Source organism: Paramormyrops kingsleyae, chromosome 3 (assembly GCF_048594095.1).
Source record: "Paramormyrops kingsleyae isolate MSU_618 chromosome 3, PKINGS_0.4, whole genome shotgun sequence".
Lineage (NCBI taxonomy): Eukaryota > Metazoa > Chordata > Actinopteri > Osteoglossiformes > Mormyridae > Paramormyrops > Paramormyrops kingsleyae.
This window is the reverse complement of record NC_132799.1, coordinates 31,799,032-31,823,884: the sequence shown is the minus strand read 5'-3', so window position 1 is coordinate 31,823,884 and position 24,853 is coordinate 31,799,032. Positions and strand designations below refer to the sequence as shown.

At 46.7% G+C, this 24,853-nt stretch overlaps 1 protein-coding gene across 1 annotated transcript in view; it reads right to left on the bottom strand.

The window, feature by feature from the left end:
- Window positions 1–24,501, bottom strand: part of sema3c (sema domain, immunoglobulin domain (Ig), short basic domain, secreted, (semaphorin) 3C) — a 36,601-nt gene extending 12,100 nt beyond the window's left edge. Inside the window, exons 1-10 of the mRNA XM_023810974.2 lie at window positions 24,302–24,501; window positions 21,174–21,341; window positions 8,159–8,319; window positions 6,983–7,045; window positions 5,013–5,132; window positions 3,067–3,157; window positions 2,030–2,149; window positions 1,646–1,788; window positions 1,324–1,438; window positions 886–955 (exon numbers count right to left, since the gene is read on the bottom strand). Of these exons, the coding sequence (XP_023666742.2) occupies window positions 886–955; window positions 1,324–1,438; window positions 1,646–1,788; window positions 2,030–2,149; window positions 3,067–3,157; window positions 5,013–5,132; window positions 6,983–7,045; window positions 8,159–8,319; window positions 21,174–21,300 (1,010 nt within the window). The 5' untranslated portion in view covers window positions 21,301–21,341; window positions 24,302–24,501. The remainder of the gene's footprint in view (window positions 1–885; window positions 956–1,323; window positions 1,439–1,645; window positions 1,789–2,029; window positions 2,150–3,066; window positions 3,158–5,012; window positions 5,133–6,982; window positions 7,046–8,158; window positions 8,320–21,173; window positions 21,342–24,301) is intronic.
- Between the last annotated feature and the right edge of the window lie 352 nt (window positions 24,502–24,853).

Below are 24,853 nucleotides of genomic sequence, written 5' to 3'. Positions count from 1 at the left end.
GGGCTCATAGGATAAAAGCAAATCTGATAAATAGGTAGGTCCAAGACCATTAACAGCATTGTAAACCAGTAAAAGATTCTTGAAATCAATGCTTAAGCAGACTGGTAGCCAGTGCAGAGACTTTAAAATTGTTGTAATGTGTGCTCTCTTTCTGGTCTTAGTTAATACATGTGCAGCTGAGTTTTGAAGTAACTGAGATCTGAGTCAAAGATGAATCCCAGGTTTTTTAAATGCCAGGGCTTGTAGTGTTTCCCTCTGAACTTCAGTTCCAATCACTACACATTTAGGACCATCTACAGTATCTGCGCTTCTATACTATACAAGGTGTTGTAGCCATAAAATAAAGAGCTGCAGTTACAGAGTACTCGGGTGGTTGGTTTCAATAAAATCCTGATAAATGATGATTTGTGCTTTCTGGACCTCAACTTTCCATCTCTGACTATACGTGGGTGGGTGGCATGTTAGAAAAAACAAATGTTGGTCAGTGTGGGAAAACCATTTTTTTGACCGCTAAGTATTTTTTCATTTGTATACCTTTAGGACTTTATTTTCAAGTATGTTTTGTGAGTCTCCTTTGTCCATGGTATTGAAGAAACTATTTTGAGCTATTGGAGACTGAAAGTGTGTTAAATCCCCATACCATCCCAATTTACCTGGCAACAGATAGAACAATGGACGAGAAATCGATACACCAGCCTTACAGAGCATTCAATATTTAACAAAACAGTTGAAAACCGAAGAGACAAATGACCGCAATTATGAGATCCAAGTACCCAAGAGCCTTAAGAATCCCCAAGAACAAACATCTCATGTCAAAAGCACCACCACCAAGACCCACCATGTCCTGCATGTTCCAAGGCAAGACCAATATTGCGGTTGGCTTACCTCGTTGATGTGAAAACAGCAAACACCAAAAGGCTCTTGGGGTGGTCAATTTCCAGCAAAAATACGCTCTCTGGAACAAAAACACAAGGTGGATTTTCAGGCCATGTCTATCGCTCGGAATGAAACTTCAGACAGATCGAAATATTGCGTAATATCCAAATGCATGGCAAAAGACCCAAAAACGAGATAAGCTATCGTAAAATGTAGGTATTATCTACATGACTTTTAAGTGTTCAGCAGGTTTATGGACATGTAGTTTTATTTTCTTAGCCGACAATTTCATTCAAACTGACTTTCGTCATTTAAAATTTTTTGTACTGGTAAACATTTCTTGAGTGACAGGTTCTGAAAGATCCAGTGACAGGTGCTTCTATTGCAGTTTTTCAATTAGGAGGCCGGTTAGTTCCAGCATTGCAGGTCACAAGTGGACACACTGACCGAGCTCGTCAAAATGGGTCTCTGTCCCGTCCTCCTCCACAACTGAGCACACCATCCGGGCTTTGAGGAAGGTTGTCCACTTGTTTACCAGGCTTCTTTGTCCCCCAACGTCATTCTAGGGGACACAGAGGCAGAGGCAAAGACTAAATGCATGTGCCTATGTTGTGCTTTCAACAGATTTTCTTTTCCTTTGAATTTCAGGTTCATCATAAAACATTGATCGCTTCTTGCCAAAGGAGATTATTGAAAGAGCCAAGAGTAGCTAGCGAGTTTAGCCGTTGCGTGGCTCACACAGATATTCATGGAAGAAGATGGAACTCACTGGGCACACTCTGGCCACCATGGCGTGGATGTGCTTCGTGTTGCCATTGTTGTCTGTTAGCCTCTCGCGGAAGAAGAAGTACAGCTTGGCATCGTTGGGGTCTGAACCATCAGGAAGTAACTGGGCATCGATGAAGATAGGCTCTGTAAGACAAGAACCACCAACATTCAGTAAACCAGCCTCAAGTATGTCAATCTGAGTCACATGACGTGATGCATTAAATGACATAAAATGTATGCGTATGTTACTAAAGCATTGCCACACTCTTGATAAGGATCAAGGCTTTTCATTAGTTTATTAAGGTAGGGATGAAAACAGAGGGGATTGTGTTTAAGCTTGTTAGTTTGTACTAAGTGGCACATGTGATTCTCCAGGGTCTCTCACCGCTCAGCCACTTGGAGTTGTGTTGGTCTGTCCGTACTGCATTCCTGCGGGTGAGACTTCTGAAAATGGCAGCATCAGTCCCCATGAAGTCGATGTACATTCCAGAGAAGAGCTCCTGGTCTGGGGGATAAGAGAAGCTGCCAGTCAAACAGCTGAACGAAGCCATTTGCTCAAACTCTGTTAACCTTTCAACCCTCTAAGAGACCATGGACAACAGATTCTCTATGATCCATGAAAAGTTTTCGTCAAATCTTCACTCTTTAGAGTCTGGAATTAAAAAAAATACATCTGAGAAAATATCTTTGCAAAAATAGTGACATGTTGCAACGTTGCACCTGTAAGATGGATGTATAGACGGAGTAATGAGTGCGGTAATGGTGGATGTGTTGTAGCTCCTCTTCATGCTGATCAGGAGCTTTGGATTGTCAAAGCCAAGGCTCCTCTGTGTTTGAAACATGGCTCCCTCTTCTGATCATTACTGCCCCTTTTAATTTGACTGGTAGTGACCAGGATCCAAGGGACCTTAAAGGGAAACTGCCTTAAGATCCAGTGATCATAACATGTATATATAATGGGCACCAGTCATATTTCCCAGAATATCAAATATTGCATTTCATTGCTGTGGGGTATCATGTATGTAGACTAAACTGTGGAACAGCACAGATAAACCTCTGTCCATTCCTGGAGCTCTATCTCTGGATACAGCAGTGGGGTAGCGTGTTGTAAACCTGACTCCGCCTGGTTTGACCTGGTGGCGACAGTCCCGCTCTAGCTTGGGGGTGGCGCTCTGGCTGGTAGCCATGCTAATAAAGCGATGGCAGCAGCCAGGGGGCAACGGGGGCTCGGGTGTCTGGAAGGCGATCTACACACGCAACGCCACACGCACAGGTCATGTCAACGGGAACTCGACACCGGCAACCCAGCCAGAGGTCAAGAGGTCGGTGTTGAGTGATACAAGATGGCAGCCTGATGGGCAAGGTCATGTGGGTGTTTTGGGGAAGGCGTGGGGCAGCAGAGCTGCGACCTTGTTGACTTACTGAGCATGACTGAGACTGTATTCACTTTCGGACTGAAGGAACATCTTCCCTTCCCAGATTCTGGCCGCGAATCAATATGGAAAATCTGGTCCTGCAGAAGGAGACAGCAACTACATTGAGAATGAACATCTTACTTTATGGTTACAGGGCGTTACAGCCTCCGGTTGGGATACAGTTACAGCCCCCCAGCCCAGGCGTCCACACAGGATCCATGACGTGCATCCACAACAAAACCAGATTGAAAGTTGACCTTTATAGGTCTTCAGTGAGATACTAAATGTAAACCCCACTTAAGAGGACCTGAGGTGTCTCCTGCCACTGGGGACTGGGGCTTCCTATATTACTTCCAGATACTCCCTTTCAGTAGGAACAGACAGCTTCGATTTCATCCAGCCACAGGCAGAGAAATCCTCCCAGGCTTGCCCCAAAACGTAACGACCGGGGAATGCCGTTATTTGGAGGGGGGGCTTCCCACTGATCTGTGAAGCTGAATGGGGAGCCCCTTCTTACTCGGCAGAGGGGCTGCTCACCCATGCTGCCTTGTGCGCAGCTCACTCTCTTCAAATAGCTCAGACAGGGCACCATGTGCGCAGGGAGAGCGCACAGAAGTGGAAAAAATGCAGACGGAACACGGCGTGCTGATTTCCATCCCGACAGAGGAAGGAAAAACAGAGCCGTCTGTATTTCAAACAAAACCAAAATGACAGAAGCCGACCCCGGGTGGAAACCGACTCGGTGAACGTGGCACATTTTCTGGGGGCTGTGGCCACGAGCGTAGCCAACACGCCCTTCCTGGATAAGTGGCTCGCCTTTCACTTCCAGCACTCTGTGGCTGGAGGGGGGGGCGGCTGGGGGGGGGGGGTGTCCGGCTGCCTGAGGGGCCAATGCGAGGTTGCTCCCTTCATCCCACACAAATGAACCCTCGACGGGACAGCTACCTTGGCTCTTTCCCTGTTTTAGTCCCTGCCCTTTTTTTAACCTCAGTTTAGGTGTTTCCAGCACTGGCACTATTTTGTGCCTCACTTTCAGACTGGCGACCTCTGCTGGCAGGAGGAGAGACTGCAGTTGTGCTAAGCGGCCCTCCAGGGGACTCACTGTGTGAATCTCCCAGCATGCCTTGCAGCTTTCAGACAGGAGCAGAGGTAGGTGTTGTATATATTGATTTAGACTCAAATTAGCTTAGACACAACAGTTGCATAGTTCTGCTCCTTAAAGGCTGGAATCTTGCTTGGTCCTGAGAATGCCAGAGGACTATGGCCTCACCACTCCGGGGATGGTCTAGGCAGTGAAGTTCTCTTGTGTTTGTACAAGTCTCCTCTCCCATAGTCAGAAAACATGAATAAAGGCAGACTGACATGCCTAAACTGGGCATAGTGTGAGAATGTGATGGGCAGGCGTCCTGATCAGGGTGTGCCCTGCTATGTGCCCTCTTACGCATGTGCCAACCTGGGCTGGAGCCAAAGGCCCCAATTCTTTCTGGTTCGTACAGCAACATTGAATGCTGTAGGTGGGGCCCTAACAATGACTTTATCCCTGGGGCCCCCTGCCCCTAAATTCGCCCTGACATTGACCCTCCTGGATAAGTGGTATAGAAGTGTTTTTCACACATTGCAGATCTTTGCATAATTGTTCTCTTTCCACCAGCAAGATCCTGTAGTCCATCTTTTTCAATTTTAATATTTTAACGACCAATTTAAAATCTATTTTCAAATTTGTTGAAGTCTACCAATGACTATTTTTGTCTATTGTCTATTGTTGCTGTAATGCCCGAATTTCCCTTCGGGGGTTGAGTGAGTGAGTGTGTGTGTGTGTGTCTGTGTCTGTATCTATCGATCTATGGATAGATTAGGAAATTAGGAAGAGCACCACAAAACACTACAGATCATTGCACGTTCCGGAAGACGTACAATAACAATGGAAGCCTAGTGAGTAGGAATAACACTGACCTCTGGCCTTCGACCCCTGTTGATGTATGCACACACGGGGCTGAACGCCCCGCTGCCGCAGGTGAACAGGTGAGTTCGGTTAAAGGGTTGGATCACCCGCAGGAAGTTCCCGCAGCCGTGCTGTAGGGGGAGACGGACAATGAGAAGGAGAAGTGCCGAAGAATCGAAGATGAGCCACATAGCGACCATCCCATTCAACTGCTTACCTGGGCAGCATAACACTGATATTTAAAACACTCTCAAGAAAGAGCAGCCATCATTTAGCATAGCGGGGGTTTTCTACCTTTTTAATGGGGACCCCCCACCTGAAAACAAAGCAAAGCAGAGCTGGGTTTCCCCTACCATCAATGTGTGACCATCTGTTGGGGGGGGGGGGCTCTAACTGTAAGGACTTCCCCCTCAATATTTATTATGCTGGATGAACCTGATGATCACCCTGACATTGTGACAATTCTGGGAATGTTTCTGGGGATCCCCTGTAGCAACTCTGTGGAGGCCAGGTTGAACCCCCCCCCCCCTGCTATATAGTACAGCTGAACCACAGTGAGTCAGACTGTTTCACTTTCACAGAAGGAAAATTCAAATAAAATAAATAATTCCAGGTCTGAATGTGGAAAAAGTCCAAGTGGTCCAGTCACAGGTCTGGCTTCCTGTGTGTTGAATATGTTTTTTTTTAGCTGCAGGGATTTAAATGATGGAGGCAGGGAAGATGTTAGAAGGACTGAGAAAAGCAGGAGTGGAAAGGATAGGAAAAGGAGAGAGCATAGGGGAGAGGAAGAAGAAGAAAAAAGAGGATGAAGAAGAAGAAGGAGCAAGCATTCAAGACAAGCTTCATTGCCGGGACACCCACCCCCCCAGCTGGCAAACTTTGGCACCTAATTTCACTTTGTCTTGGATGGTGCATGCCGGGGGGTGGGGGGGGAATGCTGGGGATTGGCTACATCAGAAGATGTCAGCAGTAGGATTGAGCGGTCCTCAATAAGAGGAGGATGGGGGTCAATGGAAAAGAAAAGAAGTGGGAGGGGAAGAACGGAGAAAAGGAGAGTAGACGAAGGAAAGAGTGAAGGAGAAAAGAGAGCAGCGGGGGAGACGGGAGGAGAGGGAGCTCTTGGAAACTTGGCGCTGGCCTTCGGATCAGCAGCTGCAGCTGCTCAGGGCCGCGCGCGGCGCGGTTTTGCAGCCACAAAACGAAAAGAGTGGAGTAAACACTAGGAGAGGGGACAGCGGCCCTCTGTGAGGCGGTCACGGTCTGAGGGACGCCACCGAAGTGGGGGGGTGTGAAGCGTATGGCGGACAGCCGGCTGCTGGCGTCTGCGAGGTGGGAGAACAATAACGGCCTGTCCAAGGCTGCCCCCCCCCCCCTCGCTCCCAGCAAACACCCGGCAGATGTGACATTAACAAATACGGATACGGAATGACGGTAAACATTAAAAAGTGAACTATTTCAGGAGGATGTGTGTTCGCTGCTGACTCCATGGCAGGGGTCCAGCTGTGGAAAGGGAGGCTCCTCAGAATGTTCTGACCAGGGAGGTGTCTCCCTTGCAGGAGCAAATTTTCCGTGGTGGGGGTGGGGGGGCTGTAATTTTAGTATCTGCCTACAGGTCTGGTCAAGAGTAAACTAATTTCGCTACCTCCCATTTTACCATTTTACTACCTGCCAGGGACATTCAGAGACGAAATACACATTATCCTGTGTAAATGTGCTAAGCTAATTTTACCATTAGCATTCTGCGTCAATAGAGCTGTCGGTATTTTAGGGCTGTCAGCTGCAGCAATCCGCCTTTATAATCTTTGTTGTGGGTTTATTTTTACGACGGGCACGGGGAGCGTCTGCTGCACGCGCCGGACTATTTTTGATCACAAGAGTGGTTAACAACCTGCTGTTCGTTTTTTTTTTGTATTATACTGTCATCGTTATGGAGGAAATGGCAGTGTGCTCACATGCCCAGCCTTTTGTAAGCATGGCTCACCGAAGGGTCTTTGCCAGCCATTTGGCACTCTTCGATCTTGTTAGTGGATGCCGGCCAGAACACCTGGGGTGGGGGGGGGGGGGGGGTGGGATTAAAAAGACAGGGAGTTTCACCATCAGGAGTGTTTCAGGATTGAGGAAACAGCAAGATCATCGCAGGCTTAAACAACAGATGCTTGGTGAAAGCAAGAGGAAGTAAATCCCTACAAGCAAATAAATTGCCAACACGAGGTTTTACTGTAATGGTGCATCTCCATAATTACCCGCCCCCACCTAGCTGTCAAGTGCTACGGTAATGAAGCTGTAAAGTGGTTTAGGTTTGACAGCAACTGCGCAAATGCACCCAATACAGAGCCACTGAGGATGCTAATTGCTGTCCGGGCTTGTTTACCCACTTTACGCCTGTCAATCAGAGCACAATACCTCCCCACTAGCTGCCGAAAAACAGCTGTAATTAGCAGCAAACATTTTAACCCCTTCAATCTGTATGCCGAGATGCAATCAGGCAGCCCTGCTCAAGTGGGATAATACTATTGAACATTTCAGTGACAGTAATAGATCCATTAAATTACCAAGCCCAGAATTTGGCATAATGTGCCGCATCCATTAAACTAGGCATTATGTCATCGATATTGACCTTCAGAGCTCAATATTGACCTTGGATTTAATTTAACGAGGAGAGCAAAATGCTATATAACCAGTGAGTTAAAATGAAGACATACCCTGAATGTTTCAAGATAAAAACTGTGTCTGATTAGATTGTGCAGTGTTATGTAAAATACTGCTTGTGCTTGTTCCAATTAGATAAAGTTATATTGCGAAATCTTGATTAAGCACAAACTTATACTCATTATTCACGATTCTCTACGCAATAAGCAGTCCTAGTGTGGAAGAAAAATTGAAAGTTAGGTGGCGTTGGGTGCATTATGGGACTGTTGTTTTGCCTTAGGCGAGAAGATCCTGATGCATTATGGGATTGTTGTTCTGCCTTAGGCGAGAAGATCCTGTTGCATTATGGGACTGTTGTTCCGTTTTAGGCCTTAGGCCAGAAGATGTTGTTGGTTCTTGTGAACTTGTGGTCATTGTACTGGGGTAGACACTCCAGGGTATATTAACCTCAGCTTTAACCCAGCAGTTGCATGTTGCTGTGTTCAGGCTCAGAGTTCTGCAGTCTCACCTTGAGGGTCATGTGAGTGATGTTGTTGATGTTCATTGAGAGGACGTGGTCCTTGCAGCCCACATACATACGATCTTGGTCTTCATCCACCAGCAAGATCCTGTAGTCCATCGGCTTCTCAGACAGGCTGTAGTGCTCAAAGGATTCTGAGGCACTCAGGTCTGGAATGAACACACACACACACACACACCGGACAGAAATGAGAAAAGAGGAAATATCTTGTTTTTCTGTACATAGCGGATAAAATTTTGACTCCGCAGTGTCCACATCCATCTTCTTTGAAAGAGGCTATAATTTGTAATTGTTGACATTGGTGGAAAATTGCTGTTATTATATTTGAAGCAGCCGTGGTCGGTGGGGGAGGGGAGGGGAGGGGAGGGGAGGGGAGCGGAGGGGGCGCAATGCCAATAAACCAAGAATTCTTCTCTGGCAAATATGGAAGCGCCCTAGTAAGAACTTGAGATGAGGCCCAAACCATATATGATGAATGTATAAATGTTTATTTGCTTTATCACTGATTAATGTTTCCATAAGGGCAGCATCTGGAATTGTTCTTTTGAAGAAAACAATGGAGTGAGCAGTTAGAAATGGAAAGAAAAAGAAAATAATAAACGTGGATAAAGTACAAAGAGGAAGATAAGCATTATCAGTCACAAATTTGCTAGCTATAAAGCAGGACTATGTGTATAATGTGAAAGGTTTTCCTTACACAGCCAACCTGAACTGACACTAAAAAAGATGGTTTGTTCCAGATTACATATACCTGCACGCTGTATTTCACTTTCTGAGTCTGTTTTGGTTAGATCTATACAAAGAGTGCAAGTTAATCCTTAATCTTCTTATCTGATAAAAGCTGGCGGCTGATATGATGTCTGTTTCTGGCCAGTCAGCCTTTCGCTAGGTCATTGACAATATTAACTTTTCCTACGATTGACCTCTTTCTATTAATCAAAGGCTCTCTTACCATGCAGAGAGTGGATTGATTTTTACCGTTTTATTTTCTCTTTGAGATTTTAATAAAAGTTCTTGCTTGAACTTTGCCATTTCCAACGCTGTCCATCTGTTGTGTAACTTGTAAAACTCTGATCTGTGGAGATGAAGTGCGGCAGCTCCGGAACATTCCACACGTTCTTACAGATCTGGCATTAATGACGACTTTCTTAGTGCTCTAATCACAAGGCAACGACTTCCGCCAGACTGCAGCCCAAAGTATGAGATAATGTGCGTTCTATTAAGGGAACTTCAGTGAAAGCAATCAGAACATCTTGAAACAAAGTACACTTCAGAGCCTCTGATAGAGCACGTGCAAAACTGATGTGCACTGCCACAGCTCACGGGAGGGCTCGCCGTCTCACAGATGCCCAAAACCAGCTTTCTCAGGAGATTTTGAGAAGCATACCACCAAGGATGGGAGCGTGACTGAGAGTCTGCCCTGAGCAGATGATTCTGCAGAAGCGAGCTTGTACCACTTAAAGACTGTTCTGTACCTTCTGGGGGAAATAAGATTGTTATCTGTTTACTGTAAGACTTGAGATCATCACTGTGTCCTCAAAATGCCCTTATAAGGAAATATATTACTATTGTGTTAGCATTAGCATAAATTTGACTGTGAGAGGTGACGATGAAATTCTCTGCTGGGCGATACACCAGCCAGAGAGCGCGACCTCTCCGACACATCTGCATATCTCTGGGGAGGGGAAGCAAAACTTGCGAATCGTTATTCATAATTTTATCTCCTACAAGCTTACATCAATAATCCCACATGGATTTACCAGGAAACAGATAAGTTGACCAAGGCGTTCCCCTGTGTCACAGCTGTAGGGAGAAAAAACTGCAATTGCCGCCGATACAGTATCATATAGCCCTTTGATTCCCGGGGGCCCGTCACCGCGGGAGACGCTTCTTGCATTTCATTTAATGTGCAAACAATCATTTGATACTTATTGGGGGACTGCAGATGGCCTTGACCAATCATTGACTGAGCTATGGAAGACGATTTCATTTCCTGGGGTTTGTGGATTGAGGGATGGCAAGGAAAACAGCAGATGTCGGATGGGTACACACAACGTGACAGTCCTAGTGTATGCGAGGAAGTGATATATATGTAGGCTAAATATCCTTACACAAAAGTTTTACTTACACAAAAATGTTATAAGGGCTGAAGGAAAAATGATTGGTTCAGAGAGATAACCAATCAGATTGCAGAGGAGGTAGGTTAAAGCAACTAGAGAAGGCGGGACCAACCTTCAAATGTCTTTGTCTCGTCTCTAGTTGCTTGGACCCACCGCCTCTATAATCCTATTGGTTATCTCTCTGAACTAGGGCTGTCAAAATTAATGGGTTAACGCGGATTAATCTATCATCATGATTAATCTGATTAAAATTTTTAACGCAATTGACCCATCTGCAGCGCAGAATGACTCAAAATCCCTGAAATGTCTCTGTCAACCTATTTCGGGCAGTTTTGGTGCGTTCCATTTGTCCTGGAAACTCGTATTCCGAGTGTAATTTCGAGTTTTGAAGCCGGAAGTGACAGCATACGCGCTCCTGTTTCTCGGCGATCCGAGAAATATCTCAGAGCAGCACAGAGGATCCCGAGTTCAGAATCCAAGATGGCTGCGCCCTTTATCAACAGAAGGGAAAGTTGTAGTTTTATCCTGTTTAAGCACTACTTCTCATTTGTGGCTCATTAAATCGGGCGCACACGCTATACCGTCCAACTTATCTGTGGACGTGTTGCTACAGAGTTTTATACGTAAAGCACCGCACGTAATGTGTTATCAAGTGATATTGTTAACAATGGCAATTAAACGTGCTAGAGCTGGATTTCATGATAGTCGGATTATTTGTCAGATTTACGGTAGTTCGGGCTAATTGTAAGTGAACGAGGATAAAGACCATTTAAACTGAGGTTTCTTAAATCCGACAAGTTGTCCGGCTAAGCAAAAAGATCTTGCTTTTTGATATGGGTCCATGGTATTGCACTTCTGTGGCGGATGGAATGCATCCGACTCATGTTTAAGATGTTCAATAAACATGTTAAGTGCATATATATTCCCTTTTTTCTTGAGTCTGTTTGCTCATGCAAAATGAAATGTGATTAATATAGATTAAAAATGAATGATATTTCATCGTGATTAATCGAAATTAATCCACAGCAAACCTTTGATTAATCTGATTAAAAATTTTAATCGTTTGACAGTACTACTCTGAACCAATTATTTTTCCTTCTGCCATCGGAACATTTTTGAGTAAAACTCCCGCGAGCAACTGTCCTGCCCCGTAACTGGGGCTTTATTATGCACTGCCAGTGGGGTGGAATTTGTGCTGGTCGCTCAGCTGCAGAATAGATAAACCCAACAAACTGGAATCGATTACTCCGAACCGGAGATAAGAGAATGTCCATGATGGCACTGAAAGCAGCCATCCAAATACAGACAGATTGCACAGATGTAGCACACAGGCCTTCAGTGTGCACAGTGGATTTATTAATATAAAATGTGGAAAAGGGAGTGCTCGGTTCACCATAATCAATAATCACAATGCTCACTAAGCACACATGCTGTGTGAGTCATGGGTTTGGATCACATTCCAACTGGGTGAAATCACGCAGGGAGGAAATTCCCCTGCGAATGACACGTGTTTGGAACCCGCTTTAGTTTTGCGGTCGGTCGGTCGTTTCTTGTTGATCACAGAAATTAGGTGGGAAGGAAACCCAGAGTGATGCTGAGATAATGTTTGTTTAGTCAGGTCAGTTAAGTAATACCTACGGGGTGCAGATTGGATAAGCACAAGAGGATCCTGCCACAGGGTTGTGTGCTGTGGTGGGTTTAAGTACCACCCAATATCATCTATGTTAATGTGCTTGATCTGAGGATCTATCAATCTATGAGCAGCAGTGATATAATCCATCCTATTCTGATGTTGGACACATGGAAGACAGTCACGCTTAATTGGGCTGGTTCTTTGGAAGAGGTACTAATATAAATAAGCTTAGTTTGTGCCCGTGAAATGCAAAGCCTTACGCGAAAGATGAAAAACACCATGATACCGTAGCTGCCTGTCATAGGGGGACAATAATCATTCCACATATTTTTGTGTGCGGACATTGTTCAAAAACTATACAGTGGGACACATTTGCTGAGTGATTACCCACTAGACACTTCATCAACATGAACCAAGAGACTGAATTTTGAATATTGGCAAATTTACATTAAAATTTATTTATAACTTTTTTCCCAAAATGACATACAAGTGAGGCAGGTTATACACTACAAGCATACAGCTATAAGGGGCCAAGAGTGCGGCTAGACTGAGCTTCCAATGACTAACAGACACAAGTGTTAGATAGTAATGGGACCGAAAGCTATAGGAACTCGGCTTAAAATGCCAACAGCGGAAATGCTGTAAACGTGTCAGTAAGTGGGCCGACTCAGATGCAGTAACGCTGGATGGACAGATGAATGCTGGCTGTTAAAACGAATGCAAAATCAAGGCTGAAGTATAAATAGTTCATGTGTGGGGGAAAAAAAATTGAAGTGATGAGGATATGCTCTGTGGTATTTACATGTCTGAGAGCAGGAAGTGGGGGTGGTATTGGTCGCGGTGGGCACAAGGGCACTCAAGGCAGCCTCTATTATTCATCAGAGCAGGTGGGCTACAGCTTTTCCCAGAATGCATCTTGGCAGGTTTCCCGTGCTGACTTTTAGATGATGACTGATCACCCCTGAGACCTGTGGCCTGGCAGGTTGGGGATCCAGCCCTGGTGACACTGTCACTTCTTAGGGGTCAGTCGTGTGCCCTCATAAAAGTGGGCACCTGTGGAAGGGATGCCCAGTTACCTCCATGCTCTGAGTTTGTCCTGGGCGATAGGCAGAGCCCCTAATGGCCTCGTTCATTATTAAGGACCCTCCTAGGGGTCCAGGATCTCACGCATGGCTGTATGGGGGGGTGGAAAACAGAGATGTTTTCAAACGCAAATCAACTTTATAACTCACTGCCTATTTTTACCTTTCCTAAGTACTTCAAAGACAACTTACAGTCAAAGTGAATAGACCACTGATGGAAGCCAGGGATTTATTGATTGGATAAAAGCAAGATGCACCAGAGGAAGAAAGATAGACTTGCTATTCATCTCGTGACCTGTGCATTCAGCTCCCACTGTATTGCTATTCAACATCCTTGAGTCTGCTCAGCCCCACGAAAGCTACCCTTCTGCAGAGCCGCTCTATCAGTGAACAGCGCTCTGCCAAGTCAGCTATAATGAGGTTGATCAAAGAAGGCCGGACGTTCAGCCCCTAGACATCCCCAACCAGCAGGTAATCTCTCACTAGATACGATGTACGCTTAATTAAGGGCTGACAACAAAAGAATAGTTGCCTTCAAAATAACAACAGAAGGTGACAAGTAGGAGGACACGTCCCAGAAGTTACTGTAAGACAATGGGGTACGACGTGGAAACATGGCTGACGACAGCTAACAGCCATGTCAGAACAACAAAAGCCACGGCACGCTCCCGTACAGAGCACAGCCACGTCCTGGCCTGACACACCATATACGGAGCGTCTCATTCCCACTGAGATCGTAAAATATGAGTTATGGTCACCATAGGGGCTTGTGATGTGCTGCCCGGGGGAGAGTCAGCTTCCCCGGATCGGGTTAAAGACTAAGGAGCCGGGAGCAGGCATCTTGGTCACCAGGAGATACAGATTCGACAGCATCGCCACCACGCTGACCTTCTGGCCTGCCCTGGAGGGAGCTTCTACACGTCCATGCGGATTTAAGGGCGCAGTCGGGGGGCCATTAGATAGGAAGGACTGGGCAGAACATCAGAGCGGGCTACAGAACCGGAGACTGCAGGAGACTCTCCTAGTTGCTTAAAACCTGGAAACCATTGAGGATCTGGGAAATGTCAGGAAAGACCCCAGAGGCTCTGTGGGGTCTGGGATGGTACATTCCGGAGGTCCGGCAGCACGGCCCCGCTGCCCAGGGCTCAGGCCACATCACCGGCTTTGGAGGCTGTGACTCAACGTCGTCCCCTGAATGGAGCCGCTGCCGCGGCCAGCATGAATAAATTAACCACAAACTAATGAAAGTGAAGCTTCTTTTTACATGTTAAGAGCCTGTTCCGTTGTCGTCAGGGCAACTGGAGGGCGGCGCCTTCTCCCGCCTCCCGTGAATATTTAAATGAGAAGATTGCGCCATGAGAATTCACTTTGCTAAAGATTAAGAGGGATTAGCAATAAAATCCTGACTTCTATTCACCCAGATCCCTGGCCATCACGTAGAATAATGCCAGAGTTGTAGGCAAGCATTGACTGATTGGGCTTTGCATCACTGATTCCTAATACAACACTGGTTATTACATTCAAACCCGCTTCATGCCCTAGAGAGTTCGTCTAGGCAACCAAAACTATCCACAGCAAAGGAGACAAAGAACCCCCCCCCCCCCAGCACTCCCCGACCCCACCAAACTGAGATGCAGTAAACCTCCCCGAGAAGCAGCAGGGCTCTTGAATGACAGCTGATAATTTGTTTTAGTCAGACGGACATCTTGGATGCCCTGCCTGAGGGAAAACTCCACCCACCCCGTACTGGGGCAATGCCAGTCCCAGGGGGACCACCCAAGGAGGTTCCAGTCGTCAGGCACAGGGTTCTAGGGATAACTCTGCCCCCTGTGGCATTCCCCGCATTCTCAAACATGCAGGGGGTCGTGCAGTCACCCAACACCCTGGGGCGTATTTCCTAAGGGGAAGAGAGAGGTCCAGGCAATATAATACCCAATCTGCGACCCCCCCCCCCCCGAAGCACGATCGCCACCATGTATCCTTTCCAGTCTGGTGGCACCACATACCCCCACCCCCCTCCCACCCTGGCACACGCGAGTTAGTGCCTTCCCCTGTCCCAGCGGGAGGGCTTCGGTGCCAGGTAGATTTAATTACACGGGGGCAGCCCTGGCACCGAGAGGGGCTGCTGGGTAATATTCCCCACAGAAGACAGAATTCGAGAAGCCCCCGTGTCAGTCTGGCGGGCGACTGCTGCAGCACCAGCACGCACCTGCCCCCCTCCCGTCACCTGTCACTGCTGTCCCCTGGGCCTCCGAGGGCCTCTCACCTCAGCTACGGGGGCTACTTTAATCCAGAGAACCTTTTACCCAGAAGTCTATAACACTTCTACTTAGCTACTGGCAGAGTCTCAGTTGAGACAACCAAACGCTGCTTTAGCAGGTATGTGTGGAGCAAAAACAGACACATAAGACATTTTATGGATTATAGCCAGGTAACTGCATCTAAATTAGATCCCCAGAAGTTTTTTTTTCCAAGTTTTTGCTTCTTTTTCATCCTTTGTCTTCTGGATTTCTGTTTTTTCATCTGTATAAATAACGTAAATAATTTCGCCACAGCTCTGTCAAGCACCTTGAGGCGAAGGTATTGTGTGAAAGGCGCTATATAAAAATAAACTTATTTGAGCTGAAACTAATCCTTCCATCCACTTGCCAATCAAAAATAATAATTACTACTTATGTGTGAAAGGTGTGTGAAAAATGAATTGCTTGACAGTCCTATTAACAGCCTTCACATAGCAGGCTAAGTTGATGCCCCCTCAGAAGTTGGTGCCCTACATGACGTAGCTGTTCTGTGCCAGCACTGCTGCGGGCACGAGTGCTTCTAGGGGGGGGGGGAGCAACCCAATTTCACTTTATCATGGACACCAAGCACCGTGTGCAACGGAAAACAGCTGGCTAAGCCAGCGCCCTTTCTGGACTTGGCGCCCTAGGCGGCCGCCTAAGATGTTGACTTGCCTTGCTGCCAATCACTCATTCAGTACAGGGTAGTGGGGTTAAACAGGAGCCTATCCCAGACCCCCCCTGGACGGGACGTGTATCTCAATCCTATATAATGACATGATTTATAATATTAAATTAATGTCATGTTATCAAACATTTTCCTGCCAAGAAAAGATAACTGATGTCATCAATGTGATAAATTGCACTAATGCATTAAGGATCAAATATTGAGCTGTGATCCTTTATGGTGATGTTGTGACTGCATTTGACGCATTGGACTTCTGGCATGTCAGCTGGAAAAGCACTTAAATCTGAGTCCTCGGAAAGAATAAAAACTTCCACAGAAGCGGGGAGCCATGGACCGGCGCTCGACGCTGGCGGAACACTAATGCCCTAACGCGAAGAGTGGGAACTAAAAATACGGCAGGAAGTCAGAGAGCCCTGAAATCACATCAGACCCAATGCGGGTCGATGAACGTCATGCCTCAGACAGTTTCCGTGCAACGTCTGCAGTCAATAAACAGAAAAACGTCCATTTGGCACCGACGATGACTGACCAGACGGACGCTGGGGATACAGAGACACGCGGCGAGCTCTCCGTCCAAAGGCAAGCCGGAGGAATTAAAGATTAACGTGCTGAAGTGGCGGGATATTAGCGGCCTGAGAAAGAGCTGCGGGGTCTTCTGCTTTTCAGGAAAACGCACTCCAATCTCCAGTGGGCCATATTAACTCCTGCAGACAGACATATAATCAACTCATTTGCTTGTCTGGTTGCGTGCTGGTTTCTAATATATCCTTTGGTTTAAATAACCTTAAGGTCACCTCAAATTAGCATGATTAAATTAACATGATATTTAAGCAGTAAGATATACTTTACTTCTCCTTGCTTTGGCGCTAAAAATACAGATGATCCCTTCAGGTCTTGACCAACTACGTCTCTGAAAAACCTTTGACTTTCAACTAACACTGATATAACACAGTATTCCCAGTATTCCCATTCATTCCTTTGATGGGCCCAGTTAGCTAATTATATCTCGGGGGTCAAACAGCAACCATTAACATTGGATTTTCCTGAATAGCTTAAGAAATATAGTCAATCAATGGCTTGACGTCTGGTATACGTTTGCCTCTGTCATTGACCTATCCATTTGAGTCGTGCCCTAGACATTACCTTATAGGAAACGAATGTAACACTGCCATTGAGAAGCATTGTTTAATCTTTCGTGCTGATGTCTTACTTAAAGAATTCAGAAAATTTACTTTGGCTACGTTTCACTTTGAGAGACTCCACAGTAAATAACCAGACCTATTAATGAGACTAAAATTGCACATTATCGTATGAAACTCTTTCCAGAATCCTAAAATGTCTAAAATACTTCCACACACATATTTCTGCTGCAGTTTCTGGGTAATTCAATAGCGTGTGGTGCTTATAGTGGCCTTTCCAGGCTTGTTCAAGGCTACCCGTTAGTATTTTTTAAACACTGCACAGTAGATGTCATTTGAGCTGGTTTAGGACCTCCTCACGTTCAGAAAAATACATACTGTAGACGGGCACACAGATGCAAGGGACGTGCCACAAGCCTACGAAAATTCCTACGAAAAACTTGAATCGCAACAGTCAGACCAATACAGACAATAGCATCATACAAGGGGACTCCGCTAACTCCGGATGTTCGGGGAAAAAGCTGAAGGGATGAATACATCATGAGTACAAACAATCGACCCTTTGCAGCAGTATCCTGTTAATTTGCCATACTGGTTCACAAATTACTGGTGCTGTAATGGTACATTCTGCAAAACAGAGTGAGAAGGATGAGCAATATGGAGGATACTAAAATTAACACCTCTAACCGAGGGTAGATGTGATGCCTAAATAACGTTAAAACTGGACTGACGATGACCTTGTGTAGGACACAACGGACCCTGTCAGGGATTATGACATGGGAACGGAACACTGGAGTTACTGTCTTCACAGTGACCGCTCCGTGGGAGGCTCGCTTCAGAGAGAGTCCGGCTGTGTAAGCCCTTTTCAACGCTGCACTCCGACAAGGCTGCTCGGAGGTTTGACAAGAGCAATCTGTCACTCTAAGCCCAAGACGCCGTCTTGGCAACCACACGAAGGACAGCGTCAAAGACAAAGGCTTCTGCATCAACTGGAAATCTGTGCCTTGGTCATCAGTTTGCACTTGCAGTTTGCTGATGGCTTGCCGGGTGCAGGCTCTAGCTATAAACAGTAATCAGTGACACAATGGAGAAACAGCACTTTCCAACCATGAATGAGATTAAGTCCAAGCAAGGAACACATTGGAGAAACTGCACTTACCAACCAGGAATGAATAAACACGTGACCTTTTTGGTAGACTGTAAGACCGCAGATTAAGTTCTTCCAAGCAACATTGCATCGCCAAAGTTTTCTTGTCCGATGGGATTCATTTTAAAGTTTACAAATATACCCTAAAACAGTCCCAGGAACATCTACAGAGGAGAAGCCTGGTAACTATACAAAGCAGACAAATAACGAGAAGCAGACATGTCTGCGTCTTTCTGCAAGAAAAGCTGGTGGAGATGTTTGCTGGCGTAACCCAGCAATTGGAATTTTGCAAAACAATCTGGATCCCTCATTCTTCACCCATGAACGATATCAACGCCAGGAAGAAAAGTGATTCACTCTTGTTCTTCATGATACCACCCAAGTCATTTCAGGCACTGTTCCGTAGCCCGACTCCCTATTCTCCTCCAGTGTCAGCCCAAAGTTTGGAACCAGAGATGAAATATGAGAGTGGCTGACAAGTGATATCCATTTTCTTTTGAATAGTTACATCACGCATGCAGCGGTTTGTTTGGTTAGCGTTAAACACAAGGCTTATGTTACGGTGATCGTGCAGCACCCAAGTGATTTTTTTGTTGCATGTTTTAAACATTCAAGTGAAACAAACTTTCTGTGCAAGCCCAGCAACTGATATCTGACACTAATATGGCCAGCTAATTATTACATTTCCATGGCTAATAAGTTGTGTCATTAGCCACAAGATTCTAATTACCATTTTCTGTCTGTTGAGGGCACGTTATCAAGCATTTATTTATATAGTTGGAGAGCAGAATGTTCTGGAATGCTTATTGTATTTTGCTGGCTGCTGTAGGAACATGGCAAATTCTGAGAAGAAATGTCAGAGAAGGTAATTTGCTCTTCTACAAACAAAAGCAGATTCGTTTGGCCTGGTGAACCAGAGGTCACCCTTGTACACGTCTCAGGAGCACAAATTAGGCAGCACTGTACACATGAGTTTCCCACAATTTGGCTTTTTTCACCCTGGTTTTGCTCACATTTTTGTCTGTCTGTCTTTGGCATTGTTTGTCTGACATCTGTCACCACCACAAAAATAGTTGTTTTCAGCTGTCAAACTGTTACTATACCCAACCCAAGGGTGCCCCACCTGTTCATCCCAGTCCAACGGGGAACAACCTCTTTCAGATTGTCAAACCATGGAGATTTATAAAGCCTCTGTGGCCAGTAGCCATGTGACATCACACGCATCAACTACGGGCAAATAAAGCACGACAGACCTCTGCCCCATAGGTACCCATAAATTATGTCACTTAAGGCACTGAGAGTGAATGTTATAAGGAAAGCCAACTCACTGGAGAAAGAGGTAGAGCGAACAGCATGCTTAGCTCAGGACAGAGGTACTGTAATACAGTCCCTGACAGGCTTTTAGGGCTTGTTTAGCTGTGACTCTCACAATCGTGAACAGTCGCACCGAGATGAACCACAAGGCCCTGTCTTCAAAGCCCAGCGAGGCTCCTGAGTGGACCTGACAGCAGTTTCCATCTCTGCCGACGCGAGACGCTGTGTGTCAACAGGCCCGAGGTCCAGCCCTTGGCCACACTTCCAACGATGGAGTGTTTTGTGTTCCTGTCCCACAGCTGTGCAGCAAGATTTAGTCGCGACAGCTTGACCGATTTGGAGTCGGAGGGAGTCAGGGAAGAGTGAAAGAGAAATGGAGACAGAGAGGGAGAAAACCTTTCCTTCTGCATAACAAACACAAATCCCCAACTCCTGGGAGCCACTAAGGCCACTTCATCTGTCGGAATGTAGAGGCGTCCCTAGAAAATTGGCTAGCAAGGGTCCCAGCAGAGATGGTAAAGATGCACGGAAGAACAATTGCAACAGTGGGTCACAAAATTTCCATCATCAATCACTTACTGAGGAGGTGGGGCATTGACATCACTGTTTGAGTACAGTGTGCTCAGCTTCTGCCCAATCACAACATCTGCGGGACGCCATGTGACCAGCCTCACTGCGCTAAAGGCAATCGGCCATTTGTGGAAACGAGTGACTCCATATCACCTCAGTCTCTGAGGCTCGGTAGCTAATGGTCACGGTGCATTTACGCACAGACAAGAAGCTTCCCTCTTCCAATGCATCCCAAGATCAAGTCTTTAATATTTCATGCATCCTCCTTTCTCAAGGAAAAAAAAACACAACAAATCTAACCTGCCAACTAATTAAAGTTTAAACACAACTGTATTTCCTGGAGAGGCCTCTATTATCTCAGCAAGGTACCGGCTGTTTCCTGGAGGATTAAGAGATTTTCCAGCAGGATCTGGAGAGAGACCTTGGAGAACCCTTTTGTGAACTACAGCAACACCGAGCAGGTGATGACAGATTGTGCAGAACTTTCTGGAAGGGGGCCTTGTAGGAGTGGTCTGCACGAAGGGAAAAAGCACCGATGACTGGGTGACGACAGGTCATGCTCGCTGAGGAAGTTCATGTGGTAAAGTCACTATAGGGGTCAAAGTTCATCTGGAGCCCTACAACCACACGCTAATAAAATTGTAAACATCTAAATCAATTGCTGTCTACCCGGGCTCCTAATTATGGATGCAGGGGGTGTGGGTGTGGGGGTGCACTGCTGTGGTAACTCCCCAATTTCCATGACCAAACAGGCATGAAATTTTAACACATCCCCTGGCCCCAATTCAGTGGCCTGCGCCATTAATTACATTACAGTGGCTGAAATAACCACCCCTGTTAATTAAAAGTGGGGGGGAACCGGGGAGAAGGAAAGGCTGATTCCTGCCCCGGGTCCCTCCGGATTAAACCATGGCACCAACAGCGAAGGGGGAGACTGAAACAAAGCAGAGAGCAGCGGGTTTCTCGCATATGCCGAGTGCTGCGGGATGCTCACATATGCACATTCAAAGAGGAAACGATGAGCTCCTCACCTTCGAAATGCAGGAACACCCTCGGCATCGGCTGGGAGAAGCTGGACCCGAGGGTGAAGGAGAGGAGGAGCACTGCCAGGACCCAGCGAGGCGGCCCTTGGCCTGTGGCCCCCGCCGAGTGCCCCATGATCGGCCCTGCCTCTGAACCCACTCCCTGGTGCACAGGGCCTGTGGCAGAGACAGATGGAAGTCATGCAGTGGAATAAACCAGACCCTGGAGATGAGTAATCAGCACCACTTCAGAAGGTCTTAAATAAACCAGGACTTTTCTCCAAGTCATGACAAACCAAGTGATCACTGATTCTGGTGAATTCTATCAGTACTTTCTGATGTGGATTGTATATCTTATGCATTAAGGTTCTGGTCTGGTCTGATTTGAAATATTTAAATACTACTGGACTCTCTCTTCCAGACAGAGCTCTGTGGTTTCAGGGAGGGACGACCAAAGCCTTTTATTCGGCTCTGTGTCGTGATGAACAATTCAGCTGGCATGCTGGGTGATATTTACGCCGCGATCATCAACCAGCAGGCCCAGCGGCCAACAGCAGACCGCCGGTGTCCTCAACACATTCCCGGAGCACGAGGGGGTTCCGCGTGAGCCGGCAGCACGTGGGTCTGCCCGCGACTCACGCCTGTGCCGCGATATGCGAATTTGGAGCCGCACGCAATGTGCGGAAAGAGGAAGTCAGCCTCTCGCCGTACTGGTAAGTGGCAAATAGATCCTTTAACAAAAAAAACAAAATAAAAAACTTTTTCACGCCTTTGCACGTCAGACACATTTTGTTGTTTCCGAGATGGCTGTTCCCGGCATTCCAGTGAAACCGAACTCCTCTAACAAGTGACACCACTGCCGACCGCCCTCTTTCCAAGCATGCTGTGTCCATTTGTCTTTGTTTATTTCTTGCCTGTTTTCAGCCGCTTGGTCACTTCCCAGATATCCTGGGGTCCTATTGATGAAGCCCAGCCTCAAACAAGTTTCAAAGCCATTCCCTGCATTCTGGAGTGGTTACTGCTTCAGGCCCTAATTTCGATTGTTTCCTGCTGCTGCCACACCCGTAGCCACAACCAAACACATACATAACACGTACATAATTTTATTTGCACAATAAAAAAAGATTTATGGAACTTTTATGAGATATTTGCTTTTAGCAATTAGCTGGAAGACCGCTTGTCACTGTTAATTGTTCAGGATTGATCCCATCGTCTAAGTAATTGGACAGGGTATAAAAAAGTCCAGTAATGCCCATCACTGTAAATTAAGTGTATCGTTGGGCATAGTTCTAATTTCTCGGAGGTATTTAATGGGCTTGTTGTTGTGTTTTTATTCCAGAGTTCAAATAAAGTATCCCCCCAATAGCACCGCTTGCCCAGCGGTGGCATAACAGAATTTTGTGTATTAAATTTAAGGTTTCAAGGCTTGTGTTTTATACGCAGGACTCGTAAAAAATTTGTGCAGGCCAGACCGAAGGCCGGCTGCATAAAATCTGTCAAACTTTCAATTTAAGACGCAGCTGTAGATGGGGGGGGGGGGGGAGTGAGGCCTTGTGGACATCTTGTTAAAGACAATGACCCAGGCACTAGTTTGTGACTGGGGGGGGGGAGCGGCGGGGTGGCTATGACATATGGAAAAATGAGGCAAAGAGAATCTCCTTGGCAAGCATCCTTGCTTGAGGGGTACCCCGCCCCCCTCCCCAAAACTGTGGATACCAGACTGACAATGTGGCGTAGACCTGAGCTGCACGCCACACCTGCTAAAACGATCACGGGCGAGGCAGTGCACCCAGATTGCAGAAGTCATTAATCTGCGATAAGCCCCGCCTTCCCATAACCGACTGTGGAGATGGAGGGATACTTCAATGCTCCATACGGCCGGAACGCTGCGCAGAGGGGAGAGTCAGGCCCGTCACGGGTCAATCCAGCGGGAAGCAGTCGCTGAAGCAGACGGACTCCTGGCGCATCTTCTAACCTCCAAAAGGCAGCTTCCCAACCACGTAAGAATTGACCCGAACGGATCGGGCAACAGGACCAGCGCCCAAAGTCATGCGAGCCAAGGGGCTGAACGACAAAGCACTGGGCCATACTTTCCTGCTCTAAGAAATCTGGCTGTATCATGTGACCACCGACCGTGAGCTAAAAGACTCACTTGAATTTATGGGTCTGCTCCATCACCTGCATCAGGAGTGATCATTACATGCATTTGACTGCTTTCAGTCCTACAAGACAGATGTTAGTAACCCATCATCAGTCTCTGAAACTTCTGTGTGTCACCTAGTGATGCAGTGTGATTACTGTGAAGGATAAACTGTTTAGTTGCCCATTTGGGTGATCATGTCACACACCTGTAACACAATTTTGTCCATCAAACACATCAAATTCGAAATAATAGGTACTATAAACAGATATTCTCATTGTTCGCTTTATCTGTCTATGGCAGAGCGGCATCACCAAAACGAAACATAAGCCATGCTGGGGAGAATGAAAGCCAATCACGGACCTCGGAAGGAATACAGTCAAGGCGTGAGTCTCATTCTGTCCCCATCTCACTCAGAACTTAACAGGGATTTTCATACAGACCCCTCACCTCTTCTGGGTCCTAAATCACGTGAATTCATGGCCGCTGCGGGTCAGATGTTAACCTCTCCAAAACAGGCGTCCACACGACCGCCCAAGAAAAACCTCGACGTCGGAGGAACAGGAAACCCCCCAACCACAAAAATCAAACGCGTGCGTTTAATTATTGACCTAAAACTGAGAGTCGAAAACGGTGATGTAACGAAAAAAAGGACTGTAATGAAAAGTAACCCCTTAAGCTGACAGCTCTGGACAGGCAAATAGGACAAATATTATGTATATTTATATTTATGTACAGTTTGCCTGAAAGGATAATGGCAGATAGCAAAGGGATAACGAGGCAGGAGGTGCATTCGCCGGGGTTAATCTGAGGCGTACTGTTTAGCTCTTCAGTTCAGAGCAAAGAATTAATTAAAAGAGTATCATTTAGCCGCTTTATACAGGCTGGATCGTGCACCTGTTTAACTGTACAGCTGCCCCCCCCCCCCCCCCCCCGCCCCCCCCGCAAGTCTGCAAAGCACCATACAGTTGGGACAGTTCCAAGAAGCGGGACCCACCTTGGCAAGCGGTCGGCGTTCTGTCCGCGTTGGTGGCTGGCAGTCTCCGGCGGGACGCCCCTCGCCTACCGCGGTGTCTCTCTGGCCCGCGGCTGCACCAGGCCCTGGAGGAGCTTCCCAGAAAAGCAGCTCAGCGGTAAATGCTGCTGTCCCATGGAGCAGCTGGGAGGACGGGCAGGAGTGAGCGAGCCAGTGAGGGAGGGGGAGGTCTGGTTTCCTATTACAGTCTTCTCCGCTTGCCCCCTCCGTTTCTCTCTCTCCCTCTCTCTCTCTCTCTCTGCCTCCCCCCCCACTCACTCATTCTACCCCCTTAATATTTAGCCAGCGAGCTGATCACCCAGTCCCCCAAACCCAAACATCACTCCAGCTGTGGAGCCCCTGACCACAGTTAGACCCCGTGAAAACCCCAGATAAAGAAGGACTTCCACTGCAGTGCTGAGGCAGCATGAAAACAGTGAAAGTGAAGGACTTTCCTCGCAAAATAAGGGGCAGCGACAGGCAAACTGAATAACCAGCACTCAACCAAAGTGACAGGGGCTGTACTGGATTTTC